Here is a 14,221-nt window from a genome sequence, read left to right on the forward strand (position 1 = left end):
TGGAATGGGTTGCCCAGGGAAGTTGTGAATGCTCCATCCCTGGTGGTGTTCAAGGCCAGGTTGGACAGAGCCTTGGGTGACATGGTTTAGTGTGAGATGTCCCTGGCCATGGCAGAGGGGTTGGAACTAGATGATCTTAAGGTCCTGCCCAACCCTAACTATTCTGTAATTCTATGATTCTATGCTGTATGAACCATGATTTGTTTGAAATAACACAGCAGTCTGAGAAAGCATTCAGATTCGCTGTCTATCATGCCTAACAAACAAGAAATAGACAAAATTGGGGCTGTTCAGCCTGGAGTAGAGAAGGGTGAGTGGAGACCTCATAGCAGCCTTCCAGTGTCTGAAGGGGGCCTACACAGATGCTGGAGAGAGGCTATTCATCAGGAACTGTATTGATAGGAAAAGGGGTAATGGGTTTAAACTTAAATAGGGGAGATTTAGATTGGATGTAAGGAAGAAGTCCTTTACTGTTAGGGCGGTGAGGCACTGGAATGGGCTGCCCAGGGAAGCTGTGAATGCTCCATCCCTGGCAGTGTTCAAGGCCAGGTTGGATGGGGCTTTGAGCAACTTGGTCTAGTGGGAGGCGTCTCTGCCCATGGCAGGGGGGTTGGAACTAGATGATCTTAAAGTCCGTTCCAACTCAAACCATTCTATGATTCCTTCCCCTCCTTCTGTTGTCCTTTCTGTTTAACAGGAATTGTCTATTCCGCTTTACAGTCAGAGGTGGTTTTTCTGATACACAGTTAACTTTTGTGTAATTGTTGTCTTCCCCTTTGGTTCTATGCTTTTTTAGTCTAGCTTACTGTTGTGGTTTAAACCCTGTTGTCAAGTTAGCCACGCAATCCACTCTCACAGACACCCCACACACACACCCTTCTTGCCAATGGGGAGGAGAATTAAAAGAATGCAACTCCCATGGGTTGAGATAAGAACAGTTTAGTAACTAAGGTATAACACAAACCACTACTGCTACCAGCAATAATAATAATGATAAAGGAAATAAAAAGGGAAGAGAATACAACTGTTCACCACCCGCTGACCGATAACTCACCCCACCCAAGTAACTCTCAGTTACATCCTGGGCATGACGTGCTGTGGTATGGAATATCCCTTTGGCTAGTTTGGGTCAGGTGTCCTGTCTCTGCTGCCTCCCGGCTTCCCTTCCTCCCTGGCAGAGCGTGAGACTCACAAAGTCCTTGGTCAGACTAAACATTTGAGCAGCAACTAAAAACATCGGTGTTATCAGTGCTGTTCCCAGGCCAAAAGTCAAAAACACACCGCTGCACCAGCTACTAAGAAGAATTAAAAATGACTGCTACTGCTGAGCCCAGGACACTTACATGAGACAAAAATGAAAATTCTTAACCTTTTTTGCCTTCATAGTTGCTATACATTTTTAATATTTGCAGTAGTATTTATCTTTAATCATACTATATAAACATTCTCCTTATTTCTAATGAAACAAGCAGATTACCATTCATTTTTAAGCTTTCATTTAAGAGTGAAGTAATAATAAATTGCAAAATAATAAGGGTTTTTGAAATAATAGAAACTTAATAATCTTCAGCACACAAGAAAACAGAACAATAATATAATTTTCACTGAACATGTCATTTTACACATTAAATGCAATTATAGTGTCTTTCACTGTCTTGCTTTTTCTTGTTTTATCAGTTATCTACTATTAAAAATTAAATTATATATTTATGTAGATGGTACAGTAAATGAGCCAGACATGTCTGCAAATTTCTGTCCTGATCATAAAGCACCCATGGTACTCTTCTTGGACCGTGTCTATGGTATTAAGGACCAAAGTTTCCTCCTTCACCTACTGGAAGTTGGATTTTTACCAGATTTAAGAGCCTCTGCTTCTTTGGATACAGTAAGTATTTTACTATGGAGTTCAGGTGCAGTGGCTGAACATAGTGGCTCCATAAGTGTAAAAAATAGAATTTCAAGTCAAAAGAGCTATTTAAAAAAAGATAGTGTGGGCTTGCTGTAAAGACAAACAGTAATAATTCACTTACTATTAATTTAGGTTGTTTAATTACAACTTAATTAGCAATTAATTAATGCTTATGATCTTAAGCATTCAGCGCCACTTTATGAATCAAGAGTGCAATATAGTTTAGAAACTTTTAATGCAGGCTTACATTAATTATACAGTAAGTACATTTCGTATACTGTAATACGCCTACTGATTACTTTTATTGTGTCCTTCCAAGAGTTACACTGAAAACTCATATATGTGTAGATATGAAGAAATCAAGTGAGGTCAAAAGTGCTACGCAATGCTTTGTGGTTTTTGCTAACCTGTTTAAAGAAAGAAGATGCTTTTTTTTTTTTTGCTCCTATTGGTTCAGAGTACAGTAGGGCAAGAGATGAGTGATAAGCGCATGACTTGGATTTTACTGATTGAAAAAGAAAAAGCTTTTGTCCTTGTGTTATGAATGGATATAATTTTAGCAATCAGTCATTAAGGGGACTGAAGAAGTATTTAATTATTCTGTTTTATAGATTTTATATCTAGTAACCTTTATTCCATATGATACTAACAGTCATTTACTACTTCACACAGGTTTCTCTAAGTACTACAGAGGCAGCTCTTGCGCTAAACAGATATATTTGCTCAGCTGTGTTTCCATTACTCAAAAGATGTGCTCCCCTCTTTTCTGGAACAGAGCATCACGCCTCTCTTGTTGACTCTATGCTTCACACAATATATAGGTTATCCAAAGGACGTTCCCTTACGAAAGCACAAAGAGACACTATCGAAGAATGCCTGCTTGCTATTTGCCAGTATGTATTATACTTTGTGTACAAATTGATTTATTTTGTACAGTATGTGTATTTTAGGAATTTCTTTCTTTGTGTATAAAGAACTAAGATTATTTTATTCTTGTATGAAACAAATTACCATATTGCATGATAAGATTTGTTTTTCCTAAGAGAAAACAGATTTGATTTTTCCATTACGGGTACTGCATTACACAAACTGTCATGTTGATATGAGCTTTATGGTGATACAGGATAAATTCTGATTATCTGTAAAAACAAACCCCCAGTAATACCAAAAGTGTTATTGCAAGTCTGACAGTAAGTATGTGTCAGGGAATTAAGGGATTGATGTCTGTGGTTCTGATTGGGGGTGAAAAACCATAGCTGTAGTTAAAAAAAAAGAAAAAAGAAAAAGAGAAGAAAAGCTACCTCCCACTCTCCAAATCCTAAAACTGAACTGAGCACTGAAGACATATCAAGAATTGAAATGTAGATTTGCCAACTGAATCATAATTCTTGATCTTTGTTATAAACTGTAGTGCTACTTGTCTGGGCAGTGGACTGTGAAATTAGTAATGCAGTGTGCATTTTCAGTTTGTGCATAGCACTGGACCCCTGCCAAAAAAGAGGATAGAGTGGAAATGGAGAAGATTTGGAAAAGCTAAAAAAAAAAAAAGGATCAACATAAGGAATAATTTTGCTCCTTTGGGAACAGCTTAGGAGACCAGGAATCTTCAGCATTAAGAAGTGATGACTGAAAGGGAGATATGAAAGAAGTGTTTTTATCTTGATTTTGAGTCTATTGATCACTGAAATTAAATAGCTAGAAAAAAATGCAGAGTAATTTATTCAGTCTTCTAGTTGAGATTTATTTCTTACAAGAATAACTGTGATGTATTTTCCTGATCAGTTAGGAGTGTGTTGTTGCTTTTTAGTTTCATATCAGAAACCATTTTGTTAGGTAATGTTCTGTTTCTTTTGCTCAGATTGTTCTCTCTATGTATTCTGAAAAATATCCAGCACCCTTCCCTCTGCTGTTGTCTGACACAGTCATACACATTGTCTGTTCACCTAAGAGAGTCCAGAAGTAACACATCTTCCTGTGCTACATTCTTCTATATGTAGATGAGGCATAGCAAGGTTCCTTAAGCACATATCATTGGTTTTTCAAAACACATTTATAATGATTTGAATTCTAATATGCAAATTTTTACTGGACTGTATCAACTTCACTAAGAATTTAATATTTTTTTTTTAAATTACAGCCACTTACGTCCCTCTATGCTACAACAGCTGTTGAGAAGGCTAGTTTTTGATGTGCCCTTACTCAATGAATACTGTAAAATGCCTCTCAAGGTAAATGCTTTACTTTCTGTACATACGTTCCACATAAAACTTACTTCATGATAATCTGTCATTGTTATGTTTTTAAAAACCAGAATGGGGCAGGGTGAAGCACAGTTTTTCTGGAGAGAGATGGTTTAAAGGGTGTACTGCAGTCATCTTTTGCAATGTTTTGAATAATACTGAGGCCACCAACTACAAATGACAGAAGTAAAATCAATTCGAATTTGTAAAACTTTTTGCCAGAATCTGTCATGTCCTGCTTTATACCTTTTCATTGACTCTGTTTTATCCTCTGAGCTAATCTGTACTCACATGATGACCATCCTGAAATATTGTAATTTTGCTACTCACTGTCATCTCTGAGAATCCCACAGCAGCAGCTGGGAATAATACACACTTTATACTTTCAGAGTATGGGCTCTGTTGCTTTCCCAGAAAACAAAAGAAGAAAAAGAGACTGTTTTTATGAGCCATTAGAAATTAAGAAGCAGAAATAAAAAATGATACTTATGTAACTGTTTAAATAGATACTGGCAATTCAAAGTTCACTAACCAGTATGTTATTTTGTTAAGTACTGATGTTTTGCGTGCTTTTATTTTCCTTGAAAATTCTAGCTTCTGACAAATCACTATGAGCAGTGCTGGAAATATTATTGTCTGCCTTCAGGAATGGGAAGCTATGGAATTGCAGCAGAAGAAGAATTACATTTAACTGAAAAATTATTCTGGGGAATATTTGATTCCTTGTCTCATAAGGTAACAACTTTAATACACATTACAGTATGGGGTGACTAGAAAAGCATTACAATGATAATTTGTTGTGACAAGTGCCTGTTTATCAGTTCATTCACCTAATATAGGGGATATGGTAATGAATGCTTTTAATGAAGTAACTTTCTGATGAAAAATTGAATGCTGAATCTTGAAAGATTCTCTCCAAACTAATGAAATATAACACATTTGTCTTGATACAGCCATATAGTTTTACACTAGTAATGAGGCAGATTGGTTGCTGCACTAACAAGTTGGTGATGCCACCTCTCCTATTTTAGCTCTACTAAACTTTTAAAAATACTTTTTACTGGCAGAAAATTTATTTTAAGAAATGTATGTATATGCTTGTCAAATAGTTGGTGTATGCACAGTAAATCTACATTGCTTGCAGACGTAAACTTGTTTGGCATTTTGGGGGGGGATTTTTTTTGGTTTTGTGGGGGTTTTTTTCTTTGTTTGTTTTCTGGGGTTTTTTTATTTAGTTTTCTGGTTATTGCCCAGCTTACGAAATATAATGCAACGTTCTTAGAAATAATTTTTTTCCATTTTCCTGTTCCAAACTGTGATCCTGGGATTTTTTTTTTTTCACTTGCTTATTTTTTCTCTGAGTAAGAAATAGTTGCATTTCTGATAGGAGAAATGCCTTACTCAGTTAAAACTTTTTTTTTGCCTGATTGAGCTCAAAAATCAGGTTCTTGCCATGGAACAACAACAAGTTTTTCATAGCATTTCTGTGAATTTCTGTATGAGTTCTTATTGACTGATTTAGATGTTTGTTTCTGTAGGCATTCTGATTTATAGTATCAGTCTCTGCATTATTCTGCAATTACTTTTTAAGCCTTATTTGCATTTGGTTCTGGTGACATTTACTTCTCAGTGCTGTCACAAGTGCAGAGTGTCAGGAGGACCCCACGCAGTAAAATGTTTCCAATTAGATTGTCTTGGCTTTTTACAAATAAGTGAAGGTGATATGTTTCTGTCAATATTGATGGCCCTCTATAATAGTATTTTCATATTTCTCTAAATGATCGTAATTGTGTAAATCTGCAACAAAACTAGAGGAAGTTAAAGCCTCGAAATTTTAAGCATTCTGCTTGCTTTGATATAAACATGAAAATACTTGTTGATAAAATTATAATGGAACTTAATATTATGAATATATATACAATGGTATAATATACTTTCAGCATTTTCTTAACACAAAGTGGTCATTCAAATTTATAATAGCATATAAGTTTTCTAATAATGAAGCAAGAGAAATATTTTTGTAGTGTTTTGGGGTTTTTTTTTTGTCGCTAGATATGATTTGCGTCTGTGTTGTAACATCAAAAAGATGCCTGAGTTATCTGAGTAAAATTTATGAAAATATTATAATAACATTAAACTCTTGCACTTTAGTGTTCATCAGTAGATCTTAAAGCCTTTTAAAGCTATATCATCGTGCATTTTACAGCTAGGGAATCTGAAAGATAGAGAAGTGATTTTTATTTATCCTAAGCATACTAAGAATGTTGTTTCAAAGCTGGAAGGAGAACCTTGGACTACTGTGATCTGCTGCCACTTCTTCTAGCACATGTTTTTTTATGATTTAGTGTGTAACAATTGACCTTGAATATGTTTGATGGCAAGTTGCTAAGGATATATTCTTCAAATGTAATTCTACCTTATATTTTTATATATCAAGTACATCTGTGTGCTTTCTAGAGCTAAAATGACTATTCAGAAAAGCAAATGAACCTCTTAGGAGGACAGTTTTTGAAAAATAATGACCTGACTTTGCCAAAGTATAACACAACTTCCTTTAACCAATATGATTTAAACTGAAACAGATTACAGGAAAAGAAGGAGAAATTACAATGGCTTCTGCAGCTAACATAGCAATTAGTCAATTTAGAACTGAAGTTGTATTTCATAGATGGCTGTACTTCTATAACTAGGCAAACAGTAAGGCCCCTTACTAGCCCAAAGAAAGCTTAAGAATCGTACTTGTATGGTATATACATGATATATGGTATATACTTATAAAAGTGCCAGCATCCTGTTATGTTAATTTGAGTAGTCTTTAAAATGTATCAAGTTGGTATCAAGAAAAATAGATGTCGTGGAGGAATAATTTTGCTCTACGCTTAATTTTTAAATGTGCTTTACATTTTGTTTGCATCTTCTAATATTTGGACGTATGGCTGCTTGGTTTTCACTAACATTTTGCATGTTTTTCTGTTGGATTTTCCAACCAGTTCCTATCTCTCCTGCAGAAGTATGATCCAGAGCTCTTTCGAATGGCTTTGCCTTGTCTAAGTGCTATAGCTGGTGCCTTGCCCCCTGATTATTTAGATACACGAATTAAGTCAACTTTGGAAAAGCAGACTTCACTGGATCCAGAAGGAAATTTTGATCCCAAGCCTGTCAATACAGCAAAGTGAGTCATAAATCATAGTAATTTCCTTTCCTTAAATATTGTTGTACTGTTCCTTATTAACAATTTTTTCTCCTTTGTAGGAAAAGTTGGCTAGTCACTGGCTTTTAAATGATACTAGTACTTTTCAGAAGTAGTGTAGGGATTTTTGCTTCCTCCTGCCAAATACTTCACTGTGACATATCCTGTTTACTCGATATAAAACATATTCTCAGCACTGTATGGACATTAAGTATTTCCCTGTTACATGTGCAGACTACAAAACAAATTCTATACTTCTTATCTACTTTATGCCTAGTAATTCAAATGTTTGAGATATGTACACTTGTAATAGGTTTGATGCTATCATTATTTAGATTGTGCTTATGACAAATTGTACAAGATCAACAAAATCTGGTAAGTGATTCAGTTGGCCTATTGCCCAATTTTTATAAAATCCCCAGTTTTGAGAATTGATCTCAATCTGATACAGAAAGGTAAGCAGGTTATGTGTGACGATTTAATAGAGACTTGGCCTTTCTAATAATCTTGTGCTTTTAAAATTCAGTTTTCTAATATGTTTATATTCAAGAACTGAGGTTCACTAGTTGATTCTTGCTATTAAAGTCTTGCCTTTGCATCATTATGCAATGTGAAACATCCATACAAATATTTTCCGGTATTAAGAATTGTCAAGAAAAATACCTGTAGGTTATGGTGAAGCAGTGGCTTTTTCTTGTGATTTCAGTGTCTAGTAGGTGCAGCTGTTATGTATTTGAAGATTCCCTGTAAAGGCCATTATAGCTCTTTGTTTTGCAGCATTTCTTCTAAAGAAAATGGAATGGCAAAGCCAAATATCTTGCCTTTGTGTGGAAGTGAAGCACTCTGATTAGTGCGATATTATACTGACATTTTTTTTCATAAATCAGACTGTATTGACTTATGATTGAATGACCATACTCTCCTTTTTTTACAGCCTTGTGCTTCCTGAAAAGTTGGAGTATATTGTCAGCAAGTATGCTGAACATTCCCATGATAAATGGGCCTTTGATAAGGTAGGGATTATTTTAATACTGGCAACTGTCAGGAAAGGACTAGTTAATAATACCTGGTATGAATATTGTGAGAGAATGGGACAGTTTAACTGATAGGCCCTTGGTCAGAATGCGTTAATGTCTGCGTATTTACAGGTATGTGGAAGAAATCTTTTGCTCAAGAAAATGAACTGAAATTTGTCAGGTTTTCAAAGTGGGCAGAATTTATTATGACAAATATTTGAAGGAAATGAAAAGGGGCCACTGGCTTTGGGGTTTTTTTTTTTTTTTTTGCTTGTTTTTATTAATAAGGTTGCATAGATCTTACCTTCATTTTGCTTGGTAATATTTTTTGAGTGGAAGGCAGAGATTCAGTTTTACTGCAGCAGCTCTGTGATCTAATAGGGTATCTGGGAAGTCTAATGTCCTTTTTTTATTTCAGAAAATGCAGCTTTAAGAAGGCTCTTCCTCTAGTTTTCTAAGTGCTCTGTCACTGTGTTGTGTTTCTGTTTCACTACTTCAAAATAGCTACAAGATGAGACAATATATACTTTTTAATATTTCAGTGAAACATTAAAAAAAGGCCTTTTTACTGTTACATTTGCAAATGTATTTTACTGTTAATAAATATAACTGTCAGAGTTAAATTTGAGCAAAATGAAGTTTTGGGGAGTTGACAATAATTTTTGATAACTGTGTTGGAAATTTTCTGATATTGAACTAATTAATTCAACCCAAGTAGGAATTTTAAATCTCTTTCATTCAAGGAAAAAGAATTTGGGTTAAGTAACTTATTGTAACTATTAATAAAAAATCAGTAACAATTTTATAGAACACTTACATAGAAATAACAATTCTGTTGTGTGGGGCTGTGTATGCAAATTTGTAGAGGAAGATATATATATATATATATATACACACAAGGATATAAATATGCACACATTTATCTTAACCCGTAAATATCAAGTAGTATTGTTTGAGGTAAAAGATTCATTAAAGTTACATTCTTTAGTGCTTGAGCTATTAACGTTATATTTTCTTATCTGTGTTGCTGACTTTAACCTCCCAAAGAATAGACACTTTCTTTACCTTAGCTAGTACCATCTTCATGCTTGAGCCCATTTCAAAGGGGCCACTGTGTATTAGGCTCAGACCTGGCTTCATGAGACCTGCTACTCATAGGTGGCATCTAATTTGTCAGGACCATGTTTTATTCCAGTGTATCTACAAATGGATGCACGCTCTTATAAAAGAAATTTCTGTGGCACTGAGTAGCTATTGGAATAGCTTAGCAATTCAATACAACGAAGTAAACTGGACAATTCGTCATTACTCATCTATGTTGTTCTCATCTTATTTCAGTATATTTATTTTGCTTTCAGACTAATAGTGGCTGGAAGTACGGTGTTTCACTTGACGAAAATATGAAGACACACCCATTAATAAGACCTTTCAAGACTTTAACTGAAAAGGTAATAGAGGAAATTTCAGCTGCATTAATAGAAAGTAGATTGATTTGTGTACTTTTTAAAGTCCATTTCAAATATATGCTGTAAGAGACAAATTAGAATTCTTACAAATAATTCTTACAAGAATTCTTGGAATTCTTGTGGCTGTTAAGAATAGAAACATTTATATGCTCAGGTAGTTGGCTGGATGATCTTAGATAGAGTCTTGTATAATTTGCTTCTGTTAGGCAGTCCTCCTTGGCCTGAGCCAATTTGTATTCAGAGTATCAATAGCACAGGATTTTCAGGCCTTTGTGGATGAGGAATGACTGGCAGCAACTCCTGGGTTTTCAGATAAAAGTGTAATTTAACATAGCTGAAGGCAATTTTGTCTTCAAGAAAGATGGTAGAAAAATTTAAAGAAAGTATAGAAGATGCTTCAGTAGAAAATTGGGAAACATATTTAAACTATTTTGAATAAACTTTCATTTGAATTTCTTGACTGGACATGAGTATCTTCTAGTTGTCAGAACTGTGGACTGATTTGAATTCTGTTACATATTTTTCAGTGAATCATTGAGTGACTCATAAGTCAAATATTTGTCCCTTTTTACCAAACTTGTTCAAAAAATGGAAATGATAAAAAACCAAGAGGGATTCAAAAGGTTTAATTTCCCAGGGTTTGTAAATTGCTTTGAAGTCTTTGGAGAGGAGCTGAGGAATTGTTGGTTGAGTTGTTATTAAAACAGTTCGAAGAGATTTTTCTGAATTGTTTCAGATTAGACCTTTTGAACATAAAAATCAGGTCTTTCCATGCAAAGTGTCATGTTAAGTAATTGTCATAAAAATTCTTATTCATGATATGACCTGAAATACTTTTCTTAGGTTGATTTGAGAGGTCTTAATATGACATACTCAGAATTTTCTTTGCCACAACTTTTCAGATTTTCTGTAACACCTTTACTTTTCAAAAGAACGTTGGAATAAAGGCTGTTGCCTAATTTTTTATCAATGGCTGTATTTATATGAAGAGATACATAGATCAGTGACATTCTATGAGTGGATATAAATATAGAAAGACTAAAAAAAGGCCTTGTGCTGATGCATTCAAATGTACATACTTGCCTAACTAATTTCATAGTACTTGTAATGCCATCAGTTTTGTATTATTTTGGGCTAGAAGAATTAATGAAAAAGTTTCCAGAAGCAAACTACATCATTGCTCCAGAGCTCACTTGAATGCTGTTACTGTGTAACAGATATTCCAGAAATAAATGCTACTAGGAATAAAATGAACAAAAAAGTAAGTATTTTTAAGTTTTTCTCATGTGTCCTCAGATATAATATTCAAATTTTGTTTGCCATTGTGGCATGTGGCAATTTATAAAGAAGGACAGAATATTTTTATTGTGTGCTTGTTACTTGCTAAATACAGAGAAATTTGACATTTTCTTCTTCAAAGGAAAAGGAAATTTATCGTTGGCCTGCCAGAGAATCACTGAAAACCATGTTGGCCATGGGATGGAGCCTAGAAAGGACCAAGGAAGGAGGAGAAGCAGTAATACATCAGCGTGAAAATGAAAAGCTCCGCAGCATATCTCAGTCTAGCCAAGTAAGGTGGAATTGCTTAAATTTAGAAAGCAAAAGACTTGTTTGTTAATCTACTAAGAAATTATAAAAAACTATGTTAATTTTATACTCTTCTAATGAAAATAAATATTTAATGTTTGAGTTCTGAGATTGGAAGTCATGTCACTATAATAAAAACTGTGAAGCAACACTGAAGAGGGGATTGCAAAAAAGACAACTTTAAAATGATAAGGCTGTCACTATATCCATTTTCTCAGAACACATGGAGACAGTTTTCATATACTCATTTAATAATTGCATGCTGAGACTGCTGCTCACTATGTGTCTTGGAGGTGGGCAACTATTTAAAACTATGACATGTGTTGGGGAATTTTTATTGTAGCCCTTGAGGTGAATTAAACATTCGTGTTCAAATATAGTGAATAATATAGATAAATGCATTGGAGCTCTACTACTTATGGGGGGAGTACACAAAAGATGAGCCACAAGCTGATCCCTTACATACAGTTGCACCAGCACTGATTATCTGTGAGCATCAGGCACCTTAAACATACATTGGGTTCATTCCTCAGCAGCAGTTTTGCTTAACACAAGTGGCCCCTGAGCACTCTTGTTAGAAGACAGCATTTCTTATCTCTTCAGCAAACTTCACTCCTTACAGGGAGTCCTCCTGTTTCTGGCAATTGTGCTTCCAGCCAGCTGAAACTTTTCTGCAGTGGGCCTTCTTGCCCAAGAAGATACATGATAAAGACATGATTGAGTAGGGAATTTCAGCACATGTTTAACTTCAGTGCGGAATCACTGATATATATGTGATCATTTACATTTAACATAGGTTAAATAATGCTTAATTTGAGCACTTAAGGTTTGCTGCACTGCAGCTCTCATACTTTAAAGACTACATAAATATACCACACTTCTTTTTCTTAGTCTGTAAATTGCATGAGACAATAACCTATTTTAACTTTATGTTGTGATGTCATGTCTTTAGTTCATTAACACTCTTGCCACACTGTTCTGTCATGTATTGAAGGCGTACCTTGTATGCCAAATGATTGGTCCCTTCTCTTAGGCTGAAAAAGCATAGATCTTAGCAGGTAACCATTTGTTGCAAATAGGGCAATTTAAGTATCTTCAGTAACCTTCTTATTTCTGCAGATGTATTCTGTTAATCATCCTGTGTGTCTTCAGCACGTTGCAAATAAAAGGTGAACACAGGTTCTACAAGAAAGTTTAAAAGTGCGAATGGTGTTACTCTAATCAGATCAACAACAGAGATGATGTATTTCAGTATCTGATTCTTTTGTCTGAAATACTTTTACCTGAAAATAAATCCTTTTTCTTTCCTGCAGGGAAATGGATATAACCCAGCACCACTTGATCTCTCTAATGTGATGCTTTCTAGAGAGCTTCAGGTTTGTATTTGTGTTTTGCATATATTGTGCTGAAAAGAATTAATATATTTGTTCTTTTATACTTAATGACTCGAATTTTGTCAGGTTTTATGAGCCTACTTGTGACTGTGTTTGTGATATGCTTTTGTAAAAAGGTGCAAGCCATACTATTTATATATATATAAGGAAGAGATTTCTACTATTGATCCTATTGGTGCTTCTGAGTTCATAGAAAAAGTTATCATGTAACTAGGGAAGGGGCTGTAAACAGCATGTGATATATATGTACCCTGTGCCTATGCTGACTTCAAAGAACAGCTGAATGTAGAAATGATACTTAATTGTGATGTTTCTTTACCACAATAGTGTAAAATTACATAGAATTGCAAGTTTTGTCACATCCTAATTTTGCATCTTGTGTTTTCTGATGGCAACGTAGGGAATGGCTGAGGTAATGGCAGAAAATTACCATAACATATGGGCCAAAAAGAAGAAAATGGAGTTGGAAAGTAAAGGTAAGCCAGAATCCTGTAAACCACACACACAAAAATAGACAAAATAAAAAGACAAAAATGAGGGAGAAGAAACAGTCTGAAAGAAGACAGTGTAAGACAATCAAAATTGAATAATTCCCTTTTGTTCTTGAAGCAAATCTTGCAGCAGAAAAACTTACAGTTCTTTCAACTTACTAAAGGTGGAGGTAGTCATCCTTTATTGGTACCTTACGACACATTGACAGCTAAGGAGAAATCGCGAGACCGTGAAAAGGCACAAGAGCTGTTTAAATTCCTTCAAGTCAATGGTATAATTATATCTCGGTAAGTTGCACATTTTTTTTTGAGATGCTTGCATTCTGTGCAGGAACCATGATGATTGTCCTTATCTCACTGCAGTCTGTTAGTAACATAATTACCATTTAGCATATCTTATGTAAATCAGAATCCTTGTTATTTTTATGTTTAGAAGGACCTTTCTGAAACAGTGTAGACAGATAACATTTTTAATAAGTATGTGATCACAGTAGACACAAAATGCAACAGTAGTTTAATTAAACAAGCAGATGGCTCAAAACTTCTAAATTACCAGCCAGCAGTGTCAGTAAGTGTAATGGAAAAATAAATCTGAGATCTGATACTGAAACACATCTATGTAAAAGTGCTTTTTAATTCATTTTTTTAAGAAAAATGTTGGTTTGAATTCTGTGGAGCAGTAAGACAAAGTGGCTATTTTGTGGGCATTTCATACTTCTGCTTGAGCAGAAGTGCAGACTTTTAAATTGAGTTGCTGTGTCTGGAAGTTGGCTCGCTTGTGGGGACATACACTGTCAATGAAATGAAAATAACTTATTATACTATATTTTTTGCCTTATATGATAGAATTGTAAATTAATATACTGTAATTATCATCTTTGTTGTATGTGAAAACCCAAGGACTTAAGAAACTGCAGTTTTGCTGGCA

General features: G+C 34.8%; 1 protein-coding gene across 1 annotated transcript in view; it reads left to right on the forward strand.

Moving 5' to 3' along the window:
* Positions 1 to 14,221, forward strand: part of RYR3 (ryanodine receptor 3) — a 184,503-nt gene that overhangs the window by 106,684 nt on the left and 63,598 nt on the right. Inside the window, exons 49-59 of the mRNA XM_065685792.1 lie at positions 1,716 to 1,885; positions 2,582 to 2,802; positions 4,047 to 4,137; positions 4,744 to 4,884; positions 7,140 to 7,321; positions 8,274 to 8,352; positions 9,714 to 9,803; positions 11,242 to 11,391; positions 12,722 to 12,784; positions 13,203 to 13,278; positions 13,458 to 13,581. Of these exons, the coding sequence (XP_065541864.1) occupies positions 1,716 to 1,885; positions 2,582 to 2,802; positions 4,047 to 4,137; positions 4,744 to 4,884; positions 7,140 to 7,321; positions 8,274 to 8,352; positions 9,714 to 9,803; positions 11,242 to 11,391; positions 12,722 to 12,784; positions 13,203 to 13,278; positions 13,458 to 13,581 (1,387 nt within the window). The remainder of the gene's footprint in view (positions 1 to 1,715; positions 1,886 to 2,581; positions 2,803 to 4,046; positions 4,138 to 4,743; positions 4,885 to 7,139; positions 7,322 to 8,273; positions 8,353 to 9,713; positions 9,804 to 11,241; positions 11,392 to 12,721; positions 12,785 to 13,202; positions 13,279 to 13,457; positions 13,582 to 14,221) is intronic.

Source organism: Lathamus discolor, chromosome 6 (assembly GCF_037157495.1).
Source record: "Lathamus discolor isolate bLatDis1 chromosome 6, bLatDis1.hap1, whole genome shotgun sequence".
NCBI lineage: Eukaryota > Metazoa > Chordata > Aves > Psittaciformes > Psittacidae > Lathamus > Lathamus discolor.